General features: G+C 44.8%; 1 protein-coding gene across 3 annotated transcripts in view; it reads right to left on the bottom strand.

Annotated features, from left to right (window-relative positions):
• COL26A1 (collagen type XXVI alpha 1 chain) overlaps positions 1 to 20406 on the bottom strand; it is a 221080-nt gene extending 200674 nt beyond the window's left edge. For all 3 annotated transcript variants that reach the window (XM_073315529.2, XM_073315531.2, XM_073315530.2), the window contains exon 1: positions 20095 to 20406. In XM_073315529.2, coding sequence (XP_073171630.1) covers positions 20095 to 20246 — 152 coding nt within the window. In that variant the 5' untranslated portion in view covers positions 20247 to 20406. The remainder of the gene's footprint in view (positions 1 to 20094) is intronic.
• Positions 20407 to 20623: the final 217 nt, after the last annotated feature.

Raw genomic sequence — 20623 nt, 5'->3', positions numbered from 1 at the left:
AAAAGTCAAGCACTCAAAAGTTAAGAAATGCCAGAAGTGAGGTTGTCAAAGCGCTGTCCCTTCTGTGCAGTGAATGAGGCAGGGGTTCTGCGTGCAGAAAAAAAAATAGTATGTGATCATGTAATTAAAAAGACTGTATCATAATGCATACACAAAAGGCAGAATTAAGGTTGCACAGGCAACCTTAATCTGGCATTTCCTAAATTTTCAGTGCTTGATTTTGCAACCTTAACATTTTGGGGGGGGTCAGGGGGGGAGTATTAGATATAGGACATGAGGGGGGATGGTTTTGTCTGGCAGAAGGGTCTTGTTATTTATCTGTAGGATTTCTGATTCCCCTTATCTTGCCAGTGACATGTTATGACTGAATCAAAGCCTATCAATTGTCTGCCGGAGCCAGGTCCATCATCTAAGGTCCATCATCAAAGTGATGGGGGCTATTCCATGGCTTTAAGTTCTCAAAAGCGGACAGTGGCTTTCACTTCGAGAGTCCTCTTCCTGAAGACTTTATTGTTATAAGCATTCCAGTACTTTGCAGTAATGTGGGAGAGCTGTAATCAATGAGGGGACAGTGGTTTCCGGCATTCACTTTGGGGGCAGGGGGAAGGGGAGAAAGCACAAAAATATCCATGGAATTCAACTTTCCTGAAGTTGACTGACTGGAATTTGGCATTGGATATCCATGCAGTATGGAAATCGTGCACAATTACAACCAAGTATGTCATTTTTGCAAACCCGATAGCTCTCCATTTAAAAAAAGAAAAACCTGAGCCTAAACATTTTTGCACAGTTGGATACTCACTTGCAGACTAGTCTCCCGTCTTCATATTTCCAGGACATTCACAGGACTGGTTTGTTCCTTTATATAAATTTTCCCTTTTCATTTCAAGGGAAGATTTTCTAGAGAGACACTGATAAAAGCTGCAGGGCGAGAACTGGAGGGCAAAACACCATTTAAGTATTTGTTTAAAATATACTTTTGTTTCTAAAGAACACAGTCAACTTTTGCCTCTGAACTTGGCTGTTTGTTCCTGCTTTATAAATCCATGATCTAGAACTGTCGGAACTAAATGCAAGGAGCCCAATTCTATCTCACACCAGTTTTATACCAGGGTAGCTATTGATTTCAGTGGAGTTACTCCTGACTTAACACAAGCACAACTGAGATCAGAATCAGGCTATATAGATTTAAATGGTACTGTGCAGTATTTGATATTATAAATAGAAATAACTTGCTCTCCAACCTATAAATACACCTCCTCCAATAAAGCACTAATAAGACTAAGCAAAGCAATCTCCCGAACCTCTGAAAATAGGAATTGCTAATCGGTTACCTATGCACACAATCCTCTGAATATAAACATCCTAAAATGGAATTTAATTAGTTTCTGGTAAGATATCCTCCCTCAGATCAGAATCTGGCACCTGGTACTCTACAACACATGGTTTGCATTTGTAGGCCTTAATAGATAGTCATTAAGGATACAGGGTCTATTCCTGCAGCCTCTTTCCTCACACAAGTAGCCCCACGGGCTAATGTGTAGCACTGACTCAGGTTCTGCCTTCTGATGCAAGGCTTATGGCTCCTGTTGATGCCAATGGAGGAGATCATGTTCAATGGTGGAACTTTGCCTGGAAGGGGACTGCATTGTTTTATGAAATATATTTTTTTAAATAAAACAACCCACTAAAATCAGGTCACATATTTAAGTGCCTAAATATGGACCTAGGAAACAAACTTTAGGCCCCCATTGCATTTAGCACAACCCTCTTGAAAAGGTTACACTGGAGAGTCCTGCCACAGAGCTTTTCTTATCAGCAAGTCACAAAACTACTGGACTCTCCCCCATTTCTTAGCAGAGGTTTAAAACTGCAGAGCTCTGTTGTGAGGTTGACGTCATTCCATTTACAAGATGCACTACAGCATACACAAACCTAGTCATGAAGTACCTCTGAATAATAGAAACTACACTCCAATAGTGAAAGAAACAAAAGTAAAATCATTGTTTCCCCCAAGCTCATGGGTAAGTAAACAAACTAACACAATGAACAAAATTCAGTCATTTGCATTGGGGCTCCCCATTTATTTAGACCTTATAAGTAGCAGCACCTCACTAGTTTCTACTAGTTAGAGCCATTTATAAATATTTCAGCTTTGAAAGCTCTAGCTCCAAGAATAGAAAACCCAAGGAGAGAATATCACATCTACTTTAAAAATTACACAAGGGTTGATCTCACAGTTAATGTAAAATACTGAGCAGCCTTTTACAAGTTCCTACTGTGGACAAAGACAACGCTGGCCAAAATAGTAACCTCTAGTCCCCATGAAACATCATTAGAGGGCATTTTGCTACACAAAACCACGAACAAAGTCTTGCAACGGAGGTTTCCTCCTCCACATTGAGTAGTCAGGGCTTGGGGTGAAGAATCTTGATGCTCAGCACTCAGTGACCTACTTGAGATGACCCGATCATTTGGAAAGTCTGATTTCCAAATAGGACAATGTTCCCACCACTGCTAACACCATCAGAAACAACGTTAACCACACAGTAATTCAGTGCCTTTTCTAGGCTTTGGCAGAATAGTCTGGTAATACCTTGTATGTCACCAGGATCTTTAAGTGTTCCAAAGTACCACTGAAATATGTAAGGAAGCATTGTAATTGTTGCCCTTTGATCAAATACAAGTGGTACAGAGAACCCTGCTGCCTTCTAACCAGCACTTAATACACTGGTGTTTTTCATAGCACCAGCCAAATCATATATTTCATCCACTGTGCATTCACACACACACACTCTCTCTCACTCTTCAAGGAGCTAATTATCCCACCAGATCACAGACATTTAGTGGCATTGTCTACTGAAAGCTCTGGGCTGTTGCACCAGAGTCAGAAAATTAAACACTGAAAACAAAGTCCATCTCCATTCTCCAGACGGATTCCATCCACTTTATCATGTGCCGATTAACGAACAAGTGATCTTTCACCTTTTTATGTAGTGACTTACCCAGCAGCATTTAGCATAGCAATTAGAGTCCAATTAGCCCTCAGTCTGAGGTCCATACAAGCCCTGGCTAAAGATGGCTGCTGCGGAAAGAAATACAGCATCTGTTCCGTGTGTAGTTTTAGAGAGCTTATAAGTGTCACCTAATCTTGTTACTCAATAAATAAGGCTAGATGCAAAATGAAGGGAAAATGCATCACTCAGGTACATATAGGAGCCAAGTGTTTGTTAGTTTTAAGGGCATGCGTCTCAGGTTCAAAATAAAAGGCAGCAAGACCTTAGGCAAGATCCATCGTCTATTTCATTTTGACCAGGACATTAATTTAAGCTGTTGCAATAGAGACGAACGCGAAATTAAGTTTGACACCAGATTGATTTGCCAAATCCTGAATATGTTTTCAGAAGTTTGGTGAAATCGGTTACTGGTTAGTTTCCATGTCAAAAAGTGAGTCCATGTGTACAATCCAGTTCTCCTAAACAGCGTGGAATTAAGGAAGACAAATGGCTTTAAATCCCATTTATTCTACCATTCTGGATGATCAGCCTCTTTTAAAACATTGCCACCCTAGTTGAGCACTCAGTACAGTGTTCGGTTTGTATCAGATGGTACAACAGTCCAAGAGAAATTGAGCAACATGAGTGTTGATCTGTGTAGAATTCACACTCACTTTTACATATAGCCAGAAAGGGGAGGTAGACCTCCAGCTCTTTCTTCTGCTAAAAGCAAAAGAGTAACTCCTCTTCCTGGCTTGAGTAAGCAGCACTCCCCTACAGCTCCTCTTCCTCACTTAGGCCAGGGAGAGCTTCCTGACTGTTTCAATCTATTTTAAAATCACATCAACATGCAATGGTTGTAGGCCAAAATGGTGGCTATCCAATTCCAGGGATTGGACCAGGGACCTCCAGAGCTAAAACCATGGAGTCTCCATAGCTTGAGTTAGGGATCCAGGCTTGGTAGGTAAAAGCTGTAACAGAGACCCATAACCCTCTGTGGGTCAGGCACTGAAGGATGGACACACACGGGTTACATTTGCCATTAAGCCCAAATGCTACTGCAAGCTGCAGATTGTGGAATTCCTCAGGGACCAAGGGAGGGAGGAATTCTCCTTCCAGGTTGTAGAGTATAGTAGTGTTGTTCCATGGTGCCTCCCAAGCCTCAAGCAGCATCTACAGCACCTGTGTCCACCCATGCCCCCACATAGGGTGAATGGCCAGTCAAGCCACAGAGTACCAGATCCATCTTCTCCACCCCACACCCCCGGTTTCTGAAGTGCCCAGGGAGCAGACACCCATTGCATGGGCTAGTCAAATCCCTCACAGGTCCAGTCAGGGCTGACAAATATACCATGTGAGCAATGCGTCTAATCAGACCAGCTGGAATTTTAGTTTGTGAATATTAAAAGCCCATGTCAAAGAGTCACGTCAAAACAGTTCAACAGCGAACCGTAAACAAGTCTATTGACACAGAGATCTGCTCCTAGACAATTTACAACCAGAAAAATGCTGCATTCGACAAATACTTTGTTTGCTACACATAGTTCACCCGGCTCTAGTTACAACGTATCATAAGGTCTTGATTAGAGGAGGAGGCTGAGCACATGTTCATAAACAAGACATGACCTAGAGTGCAATCCTTGCAATGAGTCAAGCGAAGAGGGAAAAATTATGAATCTCCAGCAAGGATGTATTGTAAATTCAAATGAATATTAAGAACCTTTGTCATAATGCTCCCTGCTTACAAAGTGCAGACGCCCCAAAACGTAGCCAGATCCCAAACTAGTGCAAGGGACACTTCTGTGACCTGCCAGTTGCTGTGATGACTATAACACTTTGCATTGCTATAAGATTAATAAACCATGGAGACAAATACAGCACCCCTGAGTCGACCATCAGCAGAAAGGACTGAACCTGCCTGACTTTTGAATCTAAAAGTATGAGCCTCTACTGCCAAGCTAGAGAAGCCTGCTCTCCTCGCCAAGACTGTAGCAAGCTGAGTCTCTCTCTATATGTGGACTAAACCATCTCTGAGTGGATGTGGGTTGCATACGTTAATAAATTAAGCCGTGCAAAAGTCACGAGAAACACTTTTCTCCAGACGGGGAAAACTGAGGCAGAGAATTTACTTGCCCAAAGAACACAGTAAATCTGCTGCAGAGCCAGGAATGGAACTCAGCTCTGACACCTAGTCTCCCGCTCTAGTCAGCAGTCAATTTTACCTAAAATTTTCCAGAAGTGACTAGTGTCGTCAGTGCCCAACTTCAGATAATTTACAGGGTCCAATGTTAGAAAGAGCTTAACACCCCCTCTGAACAATCAGGTCCCTGTAAGCTCTTAAATTGGGCACCCAAAATCACTAGCCACCCTTGAGAAGCTAGATCTATGTATCAATTTACTACTTAGCTTAAGAATCATTGCAGGCAGGGACCATCTTTTTATTCTATGCTTGTGCAGCATTCAGCACAGTGGGGCCCTAGTACAGGAGTGGGGGTTGAAGGCGATACAGTAATAATTTGGAAAGCGCAAAGCGTTATGGAGTTTCACGTGTAGGGAAACAGGAGCATCAGGGTTGCGACCTGTTGTAGGATCACAGAGCAGAGTTTTGCCCTCTGACAAAACGGTCATTGTTTGGAACCAAGCCAAGGGCCACATTCTGCAGTGGAACTCAGAATAGGGGAGCTACCGTAAAGAACGGGACGGCTGTTTCTGTAACTGCGGTTAATCCATTTCTAGTGGCAAGAACGGATGCTTTCAACCAGCAGCAGCTTTACTGCACTAATCCCAGCAATACCCTCTGCAGCCGTGGGTCTGCTCCAATGAGGAAGGCTAGGAGACTCCATCGCTTTTGTAGCGCCTCTTTCCTCAAAGAAATATTAAAATGGGGTCCTGGAATGAAGTAAAGGAGTGAGGTCTAGTAGCCACTGAGTTACGAATGTGATTTTAATAAAGATTTAGCCTTTTCAAGGTGCTTTTATCCACACTGAGAAAAAGCCTCAATAATCGAAAGGCCATTTAACTGTAATGCAATCATGACAACTTCCTTTGTACTGGTCAGTGATTAGATGCATATGTGATTGTACCCCACCAGCAGCCCACTTCTCACCTTCCTGTGTACAGTGTAGTCCTGCTCTTACCCTTGGGATACTGCGTTGGTTATAGTGCCACAAAAAATTGCATTCAGAGGGGCTGACCTACAGCAGTCCCAAACTCATGCCAGTAAAACCCTTCTACCATGCTATCAGATTCAGAGTTATACTGTATATTAGGGGCTTGAGTCTCCTTTCACTTACACCAACATCACGCTTGACATCTGCAGACTCCTTTACCCTGGTGTAAAACGGGAATAAAATAAAATCCAGCCCCTATAGCTGGAGGGTGTTGTGTTAGTTACAGTTAAGGCACACTCAGAGCTGCAATTAAAGGCCTTTTCAGATTATAGGCTTCCAAACTTTCCATCTTTTGGGATGAAATTTTCCAGCCCTGGTTTCTGGCCAATGGTGGTTTTAAAAAACAAAAACAAAAGCAGCAAACCCAGTTCAGCCATTTGAGAAAGGAGAGAGTAAGCGGGGGGGGGGGGGGGGGCGGTTTGAAACAAACTGGATGGGGAGGGGAAAAAACAAGGAGCCAAAACAGGTGGCACCAGTGGTTGAGGTAGGGCAGTGCAGCAGAGAATCCCTGCCTCACGCAGTGGGCTATTGTAAGGTGGAACAAACCCCTTTGCATTTTTTGATTGTTTTAGGCTGCTTTTTTGTGTTAACAGATAATGAATTCAAGTTTGCTTTCTTGGTTGCTTATTTTTTTTAAAAAGCAGGCAATTCCACACAAAACAACTAAGTTAAAAGAAGATTAAGGTTGCTAAGTGAAGCATTCAAATCGCAGGAAGTGTCAAAGTAAAGGCTGCAGAGACAACACTCAACTCTGCCTCTCAGTGCAGCTGTATGATCATATACCATTATTGCCACAGAAGGCCACCTCAGTCTGTGGGCTGGCTGGACAAAACATTCCCTACCTCTTTCAGTGTGAGATCCATGTCTCATTCGGGGCCAAATACTATTTGCAACTGCACCTGATGTAAATCTAGAATAAATCCATTCAAGTCTGTGGATTTATTCCAAGTTCACACTGATGAATCTGAAACCAGAATTCGGTCTTCAGTGACTAGCCTTGACCGTGTACAGTGAAGAAGATGAGGGCACTCATTTAACAGCGAGAACAGAATTTTAAAAATATATTTAATAAATTAGTTTTGATTTTAACGTTGATTGCCAAGTAGTCATTTTTCTTGTGCACCCTTCCTCACTTCGCCTTGCCATAGGTTTTTAAAATGTCACACCCTTGCCTCATTTACTGTGCATGATCCACTCAACATGCTGAATGAGCCAGGGCCCTTCTGAAATTACATGATAGCATGTTAAAGACTATGCTGCACAAGGCCAGAGATAAGGTTGCACATGAAAGCTTAGCTGTGCTGTTTGCCGACTTTTGAATACCTCACTTTAAAACCTTAATAGTCTTTTCATGTAGGTTTTTGGGGGTTGTTTTTTGCATGGAATATATCTATCAGTAGTGAGTGAAGCAAAATGCAGCCACCTATATGGCAAACAGAGCAGCCGTTTGACAGCTCAAAGCAATACGACAAGCAGTTTAGGAAAGGAAAAAAGAGTAAGCTTGCTATACCCAACTGAAATTGCAGAACAGCCGAGTTAGTATTTGTCACTCAGTAATATTAGCATTGAGCATAAATTAGTGGTTGCGATAGGCTGTAACGCAGCCTATGCTGTAACAAATGGGATGAATTTAAATAGGATATTTCTCTTCCCCACCCCCCCATCATATAGTGCAGACCCCATACGTAGAAGCATAATAGACTAAAGCTTTGCCAAACAAAATCTGAGAACAGGTGCAGGCTGAAAGAGGTTTCTCTTTCTTTTAACATAATCAGTTCCTGTGGCTCTCTGTTAGTACTAGCCTCAAACAATGTGGGGGAACATGGAATTCAAACCAAATGCTAGTGTTTAATTTCCAACATCAGGTACAGCACAGCTGATGTAAATGCCCCCACAAAGTGAATTTTGGCTCCTGAGCCCACAGGATGAAAACTCAGATGCAGAGCAAAGATATAAACCAAAGTGCACTAAATTAAAGACATCAAATTCTCGGGCTGGCCTAATCCACAAGTTAGCAGAAGCGTTTGGTACCAAGCAGCTTGACTTCTGGTTGCTTTCCGCTCATGAACTAGCATTTAGACAGAAGTTAGGAAGTATCCAACTTCTTTTATTACAGCATTTCCACCTTCCCATTATGAAAATCAGCTCTTCTACAGGTTTCAGAGTAGCAGCCATGTTAGTCTGTATCAGCAAAAAGAACATTTATTTGAGCATAAGCTTTTGTGGGTTACAGCCCACTTCATCGGATGCATTGAATGGAACATATAGTAAGAAGATATACACACACACACACACACACACGCACACACAGAGAGAAGGTGGAATTTGCCATACAGATTGTAAGAGTCTAATTAATTAAGATGAGTTATCAGCAGGAGAGAAAAAAACACTTTTGTAGTGATAATCAAGATGGCCCATTTAGACAGTTGACAAGAACATGGGGAAATAGATTCAATATGTGTAATGACCCAGCCACTCCCAGTCTCTATTCAAGCCCAAGTTAATGGTATCTAGTTTGCATATTAATTCAAGCTCAGCAGTTTCTTGTTGGAGTCCGTTTTTGAAGCTTTTCTGTTGCAGAATTGCCACCCTTAAGTCTTTTACTGAGCAGCCAGAGAGGTTGAAGTGTTCTCCTACTGGTTTTTGAATGTTATGATTCCTGATGTCAGATTTGTGTACATTTATTCTTTTGCATAGAGACTAACGGTTTGGCCAACGTACATGGCAGAGGGGCATTGCTGGCACATGATGGCATATATCACACTGGTAGATGTGCAGGTGAACGAGCCCCTGATGGCATTACTAATGTGATGAGGACCTATGACAGTATCACTTGAATAAGTATGTGGACAGCATTGGCATCGGGCTTTGTTGCAAGGATAGGTTCCTGGGTTAGTGGTTCTGCTGTGTGGTTGCTGGAGAGTATTTGCTTCAGGTTGGGGGGCTGTCTGTAAGCGAGGACTGGTCTGTCTCCCTTTAAGCTGGAAATCAAACTTCTGACCATATAAGTTGGCTGATCTAGGAGCTGCTTTGAAAGCCTCACAGATGCCAGTAACCACCTGGAATGAGCTCACAGATGTAATTATAGAGTCTTCGATTGTTGCAGAGGGCTTTACCCGAGCAAATAGATACGTTGCTGTAGTTTTTGTGACAGCTTCCAACAGGCCTGCCCCTTGCAGATCTTCAGAAGAGATTTTAGCAGTCTTTTTAATTACACTAACAGAACCAAAATATTTTTGTTGATTGGCAAAGCAGAGTTCTATTATTTCAGCATGTGCTGTATAGTCATTCAAAAATATATCTGTAGGGTTACAAGTCTAAGGGATTTGCACTTAGTTATAGAAAAGTACTCTTTGTGATATATATTAGTGGTTTACAGTAACATGAGCTCACAAGACAGTGTGACAATTCAGATTAACCTGATTGGCTCCAATGCCATGCCGCATACTGCAATATGCTGCAGTGAGAATATATTTTGTTGCAGGTTATGTTAATTTACAGCAGCACTGGGCCAAGTACTGTAAAATCCTGCCAGACCAAATTGCCCCATGTGTGCTCATTTCCCCCCCCCCCTCCAACATGCTACAACACACGGGAACTTTGCAAAAATATGTTTGACTTCACATGGCTCCACATACCAAAACTAATTCTCATCTATTCCAGATTCAACAAAGGCAGCCAATGCAGGACTGCCTATCACTGTGGCACATTTTAATGCAAAGGTGATACGCTTTCACTCAGCACTCTCCTGCCAAGAGTCAGCTTCCATCAGCATGTAACACACAGAGGCTTCCCAGGTGCATGATAGACTTCAGAAGGATTGCCACAACTCACACTGGTTCACATGCTTCTGTACTGCTTCCACAGCTGGGAGAAATTCCACTGTGCCATCTTCTTCCCTGGATCACTCCAGCCAGAGTCCTTCCTAGTCAGCACCCCCTGATTCTTCTCTTTCTCTGCTGGATCTCTCTGCTTGACCTACTAACTGAAGCCTTCTATGCATAGGTCAGGTGGAAAGTAACTCCCACAATATACGCCACATCAAGAGGGGGGGGGGAGAAAAAGAGGGTCCCCCACAAGTCCTCCTGTTTGCCAGGCACAGTTGCAGGAAAGGAAACAAGGAGTATGTTCACATCTATACTAGAAATCATTTAATATATTAATTTAGCATAGAATTTTATATTTATAAAGGGTGTGTGGGAGGAGGGTGTGTGTATGTATACACACACCCCCCCACACCCTTTTAGGGCCTAGTGGCTTCCAGCCAACAACCTTACCACACCTGAATGAATTCACTCTCATAGCCATGCCTAGAGTGAAGGATTCCAATTTTACATATGGGGTAACCAAGACAGAGGGGAAATCCTGATTCCCAGACTTCTGGGACAGCCACTGTGTTAGATATTTATGGGAGCCCATTATCCTCTAGGTGGGCAGAAAAAAATAAGTCTCATTGGCCACCTTGTTGACTGGATAAATGGCAAAAAGACCCAGGTCAGTTTAGCTCATCTGTGTGAAGATCCAAACTCCTCTGCCATTCTCAAAAGCCAAGGCAATTTGGCCAACTAGGCATTGTCACAATGCCTTTTAGATAGCACTTCATTTGTAATGAAAAAGGTGCTGGGGCCAGAGCTCAAAGCTATTTTTTTACTTTCATAATGGATGCAGCCAGCCCAGAGGTCCGGGGAGAAGAACTGCCAAGCCTAGAGGTGCCAGGGCTCAGCTCTGTTCTTAGACTTTAGAAGTACTGCATGTTAAAACAAAATACCGAGATTAGGTTAACCAAGGAATTTAACTCCCTCCTCATTAGTGTCTAGTTTAGTGGGAAGAAAAGGAGTACTTGTGGCACCTTAGAGACTAACCAATTTATTTGAGCCTAAGTTTTCGTGAGCTACAGCTCACTTCATCGGATGCATACTGTGGAAAGCGGTAGAAGATCTTTTTATTTTTTTAGTTTAGTAGGGTTTTCCCATGTTGAAACTGTGAAGCCTAAGTGTATCAAGTTTTCCCTCTATGTTGTCAGTGTCAGACAAGCTGACAGCTCAGTTCACAGAGTCCCTGCAGTGTCAGCCTTAAATTCGTTAAAAAACAATAACAGTGTAAAAATTCCCTCAAGGAAGCCGCAGTGACCGCCAACTAAGTAACGTTTGCCCAGAGATATGCAATACTGAGTGACAAGAGCTCGCCAATGTTGTTGCGTGCCAAACATTCTTTAAGGGGAAGATTTTCAAGAGATCAGAACTACTGTGCCAAGTTGTTTTAAAAAATCTGGCCCCAGTTGTGGGTGTAGAGCCCTTCTGAAAATTTTTTAGCTTTCCTCTATCTAAGCTGACTACGGGAATTAAAATAACTGACCAAGACTCAAACTATACCTTGAATGAAGCCAAGCCAAGCATAAGCAACCAAGACAACTGGCCTTAAGAAAAACCTGGAGCAGAACAACTCTTGGAGAGCAGGGAAGGGGACAGTGATTCCAGAGGAAACTGAACAAGAGTCCCAGCAGCTGATATGCACTGAAAAAAGTCAAGACCACCCATGCCAAAGAGGAAAGGAATCACCTTCCCCAAAGAGACACACAGGCAATAGAGCATTACTCATGCTGGGAGTCCATCACACATCTACTCCCAAGAAGTAGAACCCAGTAGCATTGTCACCAACTAAACCTTCAAAAAGGAGTTTGGATTTTCACACAGAAGAGCTAAACTGATCTGGGTCAGGGTCACGACCCTGCTGCATTTAGAACAACGAGAGGAAAGAGTTAGAAACCTCCGAGTTTAATAAGGACTGAATAGCACGCAACGAAGACAAACTTCTACCCTTCCTTTCAGAGTCACCACATCTCACCAGGCTACCAAGCGATGTGACACCAGACCAATGGAAAACCCAACTTAGAGACATTATGTCACCAGAACAGACTCCTTGGGCAAATGACATTGTTAGCTGCTTCCACAAGCAGCTGCCTTGATCATTAGCCTTTTTCACGATTAAGAAAAGCAATTCAACCAAGCTGAAGAACCTCAACACCAGCTCCTTGGACAGACATATGAGCACAAGCTTGAAGAGTGCTCAGCACTCACTGGGAGGAGGTAGAGAGGAGCAGAGCAGGTACTCAGCAACAGCTGGTACTACGAGCTGAAGACAGCATATAAGTTCCTGTGCCACACTCTGACCTAATGACTCCATCCCTGCACCTCACAAGAGCGATGCAAGACGCAGGACTGGAGGTAAAGAAGAGACAGAGCAGCCACCGAGGTGCTCAGCATCCAGTCTCAGAATCTAAATAAATGTAAGGGGACTGCTGCCCCCTTACTAACATTCAGTGGGGGTGTTTTGGTTGGCTAGCTCCCAGTACTAAAACGGGAAGGGTCTATGAGAAACCAGGACCCTGAGACTGATAGTCCCCAGGAACAATGGGGAGAGGCCAATGCTCCAAGTCAGCCTGAATGACAGGGCGGGCAGGCTAATCAGGGAGTCAGGAGGCCAGGGATGTCCCGTCCTCCGTGTGAGCTGGAATTGCCTGGGTCAGACAGAGTGGGAGCCGAGCTAAGGAGAAAGCAGGGGCCCAAACTGAGCTGGGGAGCAGAGCTGGGCCAGATCCAGAGGGACCAGAAAAGCAGCCCAGAGAGAGCAGACCCTATCCTGGGAGCAGAGCTGCAGCCCCAAAGCCAGAGGCTCAGCCCAAAAAGAGCAGACTTGCCCTGGGAGCAGAGCTGCAGCAACCAGAGCCAGAGGGGCCAGAGAAGCAGCCCAGGAAGCAGGTCAGTGCTGGGAACAGAGTCACAGAAGCAGCCTGCAGAGCAGGCCTGTCCTGGGAGCAGAGCTGCAGCAACCAGAGGCAGAGGGGCCAGAGAAGCAGCCCAGGAAGCAGGTCAGTGCTGGGAACAGAGTCACAGAAGCAGCCTGCAGAGCAGACCTGTCCTGGGAGCAGGGCTGCAGCAACCAGAGGCAGAGGGGCCAGAGAAGCAGCCCAAGGAGCTGGAGGCAGAGCAGCAGCAGCGCAGAGACCGAGTGGTGGAGCTGGGACTGGAGCTGTCTGGAGCTGGGTGCAGTGAGCAGCTGGGGAGACCGAGGGGGACCCTGGGCAGCAGGCCCAGCACAGGGAGACGCCTCAGCCATGAGGCTCTGCAGGCCAGGCTTGGATCATAACCCCGACAGGGCGGGGGCGACACTGGGAAGAAGGGTCCTACCACTTAGAGCCTGAGAGCGTGTGGCCACCACCAGAGCAAGTGTCCAACCCAGAGCATCCCTACAGCACAGCCAGGGCCGGAGCAGGAGGCCTGGGACTTACAAGGAACAGACTGAACTGCCCTGACGTTCCAGAGATGCTGTTTGTGATGTTCCCTGCCACAGGGCGGGTTGATGTGTTTCCTTTAACCTTTCCCATTATTCCTTATTCTTTTTAAAATTAATTGTTGATTAAATAACTTGCATTTGCTTTAACTTGTATGTAATGGTCAGAGAAGTGCCCAGTACAGAGAGAGTACCCCGGAGTGGGGACACCCTAGCACCTGTCCTAGGTGACCACAGCAGGGTTGGGGGTTGAGCCCCCCAGGAATCCTGGGCCCAGCCTTGTTGTGGTTACGAGGACTCTGCCAGACAGGAGAGTGGAAGGGGAGTCCTCAAGGGCAGGGAGGCCACTGGGTAAAAGAAGTGGGAGCGAGGACTCAGATCCTTTCACTAGCCCACTTCACCGGTGTAGTGCAGAAGCCAGGAAAGTTCCCCACAATAGCAGGACTATTCCCCCACTTACATAAGACTCCATGGAGCCATTTTATGAAGTGAGTAGAAGGGAGTCAGTTCCTACTGCCCGAGCTGAAGTAAAGCCAGTGTGCTACCCTACAGATAACCAGATGCTTGGAGTGGACAATCACCTACCACCCCCCTGGTGTGGGGCAGCCCTGTAGACATCCTGTATGCCCTGTTCTTATACTTCCCTCTCCCCATTCACAGAATCCAGCCCACAATTTCTTCACAAGAGAAGAAACAATTAATCAAGTTCCTTCCTGATGTAATGACATGGACTGCCATGGAGTTGGACCAGGGATGAACGATCACAGACACCCCAGGACCAAGTGAACTTCAATACTATCTATTCAGTCCCCAAAAGATGTCCACACAGCAGGTGAAAATATCATACCAGCAACAGAGACACGTTATTTTGTACAGATGTGTGTTTATTAGCTATTTTAGGGTTATTGAAACATCATAATGTCCGGTTTCAGAGTAACAGCTGTGTTAGTCTGTATTCGCAAAAAGAAAAGGAGTACTTGTGGCACCTTAGAGACTAACCAATTTATTTGAGCATGAGCTTTCGTGAGCGAAAGCTCATGCTCAAATAAATTGGTTAGTCTCTAAGGTGCCACAAGTACTCCTTTTCTTTTTATCATAATGTCCTACACTAAAGTTATTAATTCTGCTGCTCCTGTCACTTGGTTATTTGTGTTTCCCTCTTATTATTGGCTCATCATTTCTATAATATCTTTATTGTGACATACCCCATTCAGAAAGAGATGCAAAGCCCAAGGTTCCTCTTTCCATACCTGCACATGAAAGAACAGCTCAAGGGCTGAAGCTTACAAGAATGGGACTCAAAAGATCCTGGCCCTGCCACAGACTCACCAGCGGATTGTGTTACAAGGAAGGTTATGCAATCTCTATGCGTGTCCAGTACTACTCACCTACTTCACAGCCATGAGGCAAGAGTCAGTCTATTAATGTATGTGATGTGCTTGGACAGCCTGATGAAAGGCTAGCTCTGTAGAGAAGCAAAGAAATAACGTCTCAACCCAGTTTCACAGAGGCAGGAGAAGCTATGCATGGGTTAGACACACTGGAGCCCTGACTGTGCATAGCCAAGATTAGAACTGAATGTATACATTTCCATATGATAGCATGGAGTAGCCCCAGGGTACTTTACACTAACATTAAAAAAGGGTGTAGTTATTCAGCTCTATTCCTTTGCCCCCAGCAAAACGGAGTCATGCCTAGAGCTCTCTCAGAATGCACGTACCAGCTGCAGTCTATAGATGGTCAGAGTAGTGCTCAGCCTATAGAGTGCTCATCTCTCCCTCAAAGAGTTTGCTGTGATGGTGGAACACTAGGAGTTTTGAAAGCTGGCTGTTAGGATATTCAAACTGAGCTTCCCAAACCTTTTCAACTAATGTCCCATGGTTTCACTGAATAGTTTATGGGACGTGCAGGGCTGGCATTAGCGGATAGCAAGCGGGGCAATTACCTGAGGCCCCATGTCACAGGAGGCCTGCAAAGCTGTTATATGATTGGGCTCCGGTTCCTTAGTTTCTGCCCTATGCCCCAGCAAGTCTAATGCTGACCCTGGGGACATGGAAAAGAGATCCTCCTATCCTGAACATCACACAGCTGCCTTCAATAGATGCCTCAACACCATCCCTCCTGTGGGCCTCTACAGAAAAGTCCTTCTTGAAGGAAAATAATTGTTTCCCTTCGTTTCTAAAGCTCGAGGAAGCTCGACACCTCTGAACACTAGGCTCAAAAAGTGTTTCACATTAGGCACCTAAATATCAGTGGCCACTTTCAGATATTCAGCCCTAAATCACTGCACAAGTTACACCTTCATCTAGTTCTATTCCTTTGCTTCTATGTGTATATTCATTTTAATAGTAGGAAAAAAATGTAATATCAAACCAGAACTTCAAGTACATTATTCAATTTCATAAGTTGTGACCTGGAGGGCTAGACCAAGTGGTGCCCCAGGCAAGGCCCCCCCTCCTTCTATTTGTTAAACTTTTGAATACCTTATTTTTATTGCATTTGTAGCCCTCTTCATGATTTCAATGCACAATTTGCATGCATGATTTGTCTGCCATATAAGAGGATACATTTGCATGCTAGGATCTGCAAGTCCGGCACCCCAGGAGGTCACCTGCCCTCTATATCTGGCCCTGGGGGCAGTGTTTTTACTGTTGCTCTTAGGTGTTATGGTAATACACCCATCCACAACCATCATCTTCATTTTATAGTTGCACCTAAAGGCCCTACATCAGATGATGGCTCCACTGTGCAAGGCATTGTGTAAATTTGTAGTAAAAGATAAATCTGATCTAATAAGCAGGAACTGAGATTTTAGAGATAACTTGGCCTAGGTTGCTAGCTTTAGGTATTGTAAAATTTAGTGCTGTATTGATTGTTAGACGCTTCATACAATCCAGATACACACAGCCTAGCACCTTTATCCCAGAAGCTCAACCCAAACATCAAGCCTGAGCGGACAAGGCTCTAAGTGCCATCCACTCACGTAAAAATGAGAGTTGGGGGATTTCATCACCTCTCAAGAGGAAGTCCCTGAATTGCCACAACACCCTTTGCATGAGGTAAGGGCTATCTGACAGATGGGGAAAACTGAAGTGTCTTTACCAAGACACACAATAGGTCTAGAGCTAGGACTAGAGCCCAGGAATCCCAGAACCCAGTGTTCTACTCTAACCACTAAAACCCACAACCAACTAATAAACCATACTCACTTAAGATGCCCTTCCTTTGCCTATTCTGAGAGGCTAGTTTGACCCCAAGAGACATCTTTTATCTTTTCCTTTGCCCTAGCAAGGCCCAAATGAACAGAATATTAAGTACATGCCTGAGTGCTTTACTGAAGATGGATAGACTTGGACAAATGCTTGAATGGCTGTCAAATTGGAACCTAAATCTCTTTTCTCCCATGCAAGTTTGCACCCATATAATCCTGGAGCAATGCATCAGTCACATTATTTAATATTGTACTGTTCTTTATTTTAGGCTACGTTCTCGTGGCTTAGCACTACTCTTATCATTGCTGTTTTTAAATCTCTAATACCATTTGTTACATTTGAAGCCTACAAATATCAACAAATGCAGGTTTTCAGAAAAACAAACAAACAAAGTGATTGAAGAGGCAAGACAGGCCTATTATTTTAGTTAAGAAAAGCAGGAGTGCCCCATCTCCTTCCCCCACCCATACGTGTTTCTACTGCTCCAACGCCTTTTCCTTAGTGCGGGAGAATGAAATGTACATGGAAGGAAGTTATTCATCAAACAATTAGAAAGCCAAGACAGTAGGAGTTTTCCTAAATGAACATGATTTAGTGGAACAAAAGGAAAAAAACAGTGTCTGGAATTCCAATGCCATTCCTACATCTCCATGCTCTTGCAGTTAAATTTGTTAGACCATTTTAATCATCTTCCACATAAAGCCCCAGCATGGAATACAAAAGTCAGAGGAAGGCTAAAGTTGCCATGTTGTACTGATACAGGAAACTAGTGCAGGAGGGCTCAATGGCTTGGCAATAAGCTGAAGATCCCTTTTACTGCTTGGTTTCCTGTTTGAGTATAAACCAAGTAGTTTGTGACCAACAGCTCTTGCCACATGATAGACATTTGCCATCTCTGGAGAGATGCAGTCCCTGGGATCTGCAGTAGCTCAGCACCAGGCTCTTGGGGGCTATACTCCAGTCCCTGAGCAGCCATGCATTCAGACTACAAACATATCACCACAAATGTAGCAGTCTTAGTAGAGACCCCAACTGCTGAATGACTCAAGGGTCTCAGACACCACAGCAGTATAAAAACCCAGATAGATAGGTTGACAAGTCAGGAACGGAACCTACATCGCAAGTCCCCACAACATGTTGATCCATTAGACCACAGCTATCCCAACCTAAATTTCACATTAAGAAACAAGTCTCCCAAAACAATCCCAACATTAGAGATCATCAAAATTTTTCCCAATGGAAAAAGTAGTTTTGTCAGAGCAGATGCTTTCCATAGTACAATGTCGATTTCAACCAGAGAGTTATTTTCCAAAGGGAGATGCTAAATGAGAAATCTAATTTCAAAAATGTAAAACACCCACACCTTTTTTTTTGTAATCAAAATGAATTAACCGTTTCAGATTTGAAACTTTTTAATGCATGAAACGGTTCGATATTGTGACTCGCTGTCCCACTTTCCAACAGGAACTAGTTTTGAAGGGTCAAAATTTCCCATTGGCTGAATATGCCATTTCTGGAACAGTTCCACATAAATGTTTCTTAATAATGTTATATTAGTTCTATTCAGCATAGTTGCAGTTGTGTTGGTCCTAGGATAGAAGAGAGTCATGTCATGGAGAAACATGTCTCTTACATTAGTTCCATAATTTTATATTAGGTTTGTCCTGTAATTTTACATTTACAAACACAGAGTAAGACATGTTCCCTGCCCTGCCATGCTTACAGTCATGCGTGTCAATGCTTTTGGGGGTGGGGGCACTGATCCAAGCCTATAATACAGGCTGCAAAAAGGCTGCTGCAGCCTACCCTGCTTTAAAGCCAGGATAAACGACATGGGTAGGAGCTCCTTTTTACACTAGTGTTAACTCATCCGCACTCAGGATTTGCACTGGCACAGCAAAGAGAAAAGCAGGGTTTACAAATGCTGAATGTTTACCACTCGTGCTCTGATTTTAAGGGGTTAACAGATACAATACTGAATTTTAAAAAGTGATTTAAATCAAGATACTTTTGAAAGCCTCCTAAGCCACTTTGGGTTACTGTGCAGAGCTACTCATTCATTTGAACAGCTGTTTTACTTCTAGAGAAGCTTAGAGAGAAAGGGGGAGGGGGACACAAATCTAAACTGTTTTCTCTGTTAAAGCAGCAAGACGTAATAAATTAACGGTGATTTACATTAAATTCATGTGAAACTGTTTCAGGGTTTGTTTTGCTTTACCTGGAGACTGGTTCCCCTTTGAACGCTGTAACCCTTGTATAAAATCTGTAATTAGGGTTTTTCTTTGTTGAGCTGAACAACCCAGGACTATAGTGGTTCCCTCTACTGGCATAACATGTTACATTTCAGTCATTTTTAAAGCTACAGTTCCGTGTAGCCTAGTGGACACAGTCTGGGGATATCAGAAGACTGTGGTTCCAAACCCTTTTGGGGTTATGTTTTCATTCAGAATTCCTCAACGCCTGGTTTGAGGGTCTTGTTTACGGTGCCCAAGTCCTCAGTTTAATTAGAATCAATTAGTCTTTGTTTAGGAAGCCCTAACAGGTATGACGTTTCTTAGGGTGCATAAAAATGCACCATGCGCTTTTGCAAGACAGGATGAGTCAAAAGAAAAGTTTCAGAGGAACAGCCGTGTTAGTCTGTATTCGCAAAAAGAAAAGGAGTACTTGTGGCACCTTAGAGACTAACCAATAAGCTCATGCTCAAATAAATTGGTTAGTCTCTAAGGTGCCACAAGTACTCCTTTTCTTCAAAAGAAAAGGAGGACTTGTGGCACCTTAGAGACCAACTAATTTATTTGAGCACAAGCTTTGGTGAGCTACAGCTCCCTTAGTCGCCCTAAAGAATCTCCTGTTTTCCTTGGCCATTTAAACCTGGTCTCTTGGGGCAGTTGAGCAGGGCTGATTTTAACAAGAACTTGGCTTTTCTGGTACATGTTGAATGATGTTGATCAGATCAGCTAAATGCTCAGCTTCTCGGGTCCCCAGCGAGTAGGAGACCCACCTCGGGGGGCTCCCTCTGGGATGGGCTGCCTCCTACTGGCTAGTCTGGGGGACGGGGGGGGACGGGGACAGAAAGGCTTTTTAGTAGAGAGTAGAAACTCCTCTGTTGCCAATGCATCAGCTTGCTGGGGAGACACCAAAAGCCGCATTTTTTAGATGCCCAGCGGGAGATAACCCCCAGCCACAGGGGTCACAGGGGACACTTGAGCGTTGTAGAAGTCGGTGCTTCCCCATGGGGGCGGGTACAGTCGCCGGAGAAAGTTTCCATTCAACGGGGACTCACGTTTCCCCGAGAGAGAAGGGGGTCGCCGCCCCCCGGTGGACGTGGCCCTTGCTCCAGCCCTGCCGCTCAGTGCGGGACGAGGCGAACGCCCCCGGGCCCGCCGGAGGAGGAGGCGGCGGCGGCGGCCGGGCGGGTTTACTCACCGGCGGCTGGCGAAGCCGCTGCCCGCGGATCCTGCGCCCGGCTCGGGATAGCTGTGCTGCAGCGTGGAGGCTGGGAACGGATAGAGGAAACCGGTCCCTAGGGTACATCCAAGGAAACAGCCCCACCAGGGCAGGAAGAGAGCCAGGTTCATCTCTGCGGCAACAAATACAACCGAGAGGCGGACTGGGGGGGGGGGGGGGTCACAGTGACATGCGATAGCCGGGGTGGGGGGGGGGGGGACGCGTGAGAATTTGGGGTTCGAGGGGCCGGAGCTCCCCGCAGGGCACCGATGGCGAGCTGCTGCTGCTGCTCCTGGCTTTTAAAGGGAAGTCAAGCCCTCTCTGCGAGCTAAGCCCTGGCGGCAGCCTTTTCAAATTTGGTGAGGTTGGTGCAGTTCCGTCAAAGGGGGCGTGGGGTTTCTCCATTAACCCTTGGAGGACGTGGCCAGAGACCCCCGCGGCTCCGGCGCTTCCCTTGCGAGAGGCGGCTGCCGGGCTGAACGCGCGCACACGTGCTGAGGGTCGCGGT

The sequence above is a fragment of the Lepidochelys kempii genome, chromosome 17 (assembly GCF_965140285.1).
Source record: "Lepidochelys kempii isolate rLepKem1 chromosome 17, rLepKem1.hap1, whole genome shotgun sequence".
NCBI classification, from domain to species: domain Eukaryota; kingdom Metazoa; phylum Chordata; order Testudines; family Cheloniidae; genus Lepidochelys; species Lepidochelys kempii.
Note: the sequence above shows the minus strand (reverse complement) of the source record. Positions and strands in the feature narration are given on the sequence as shown.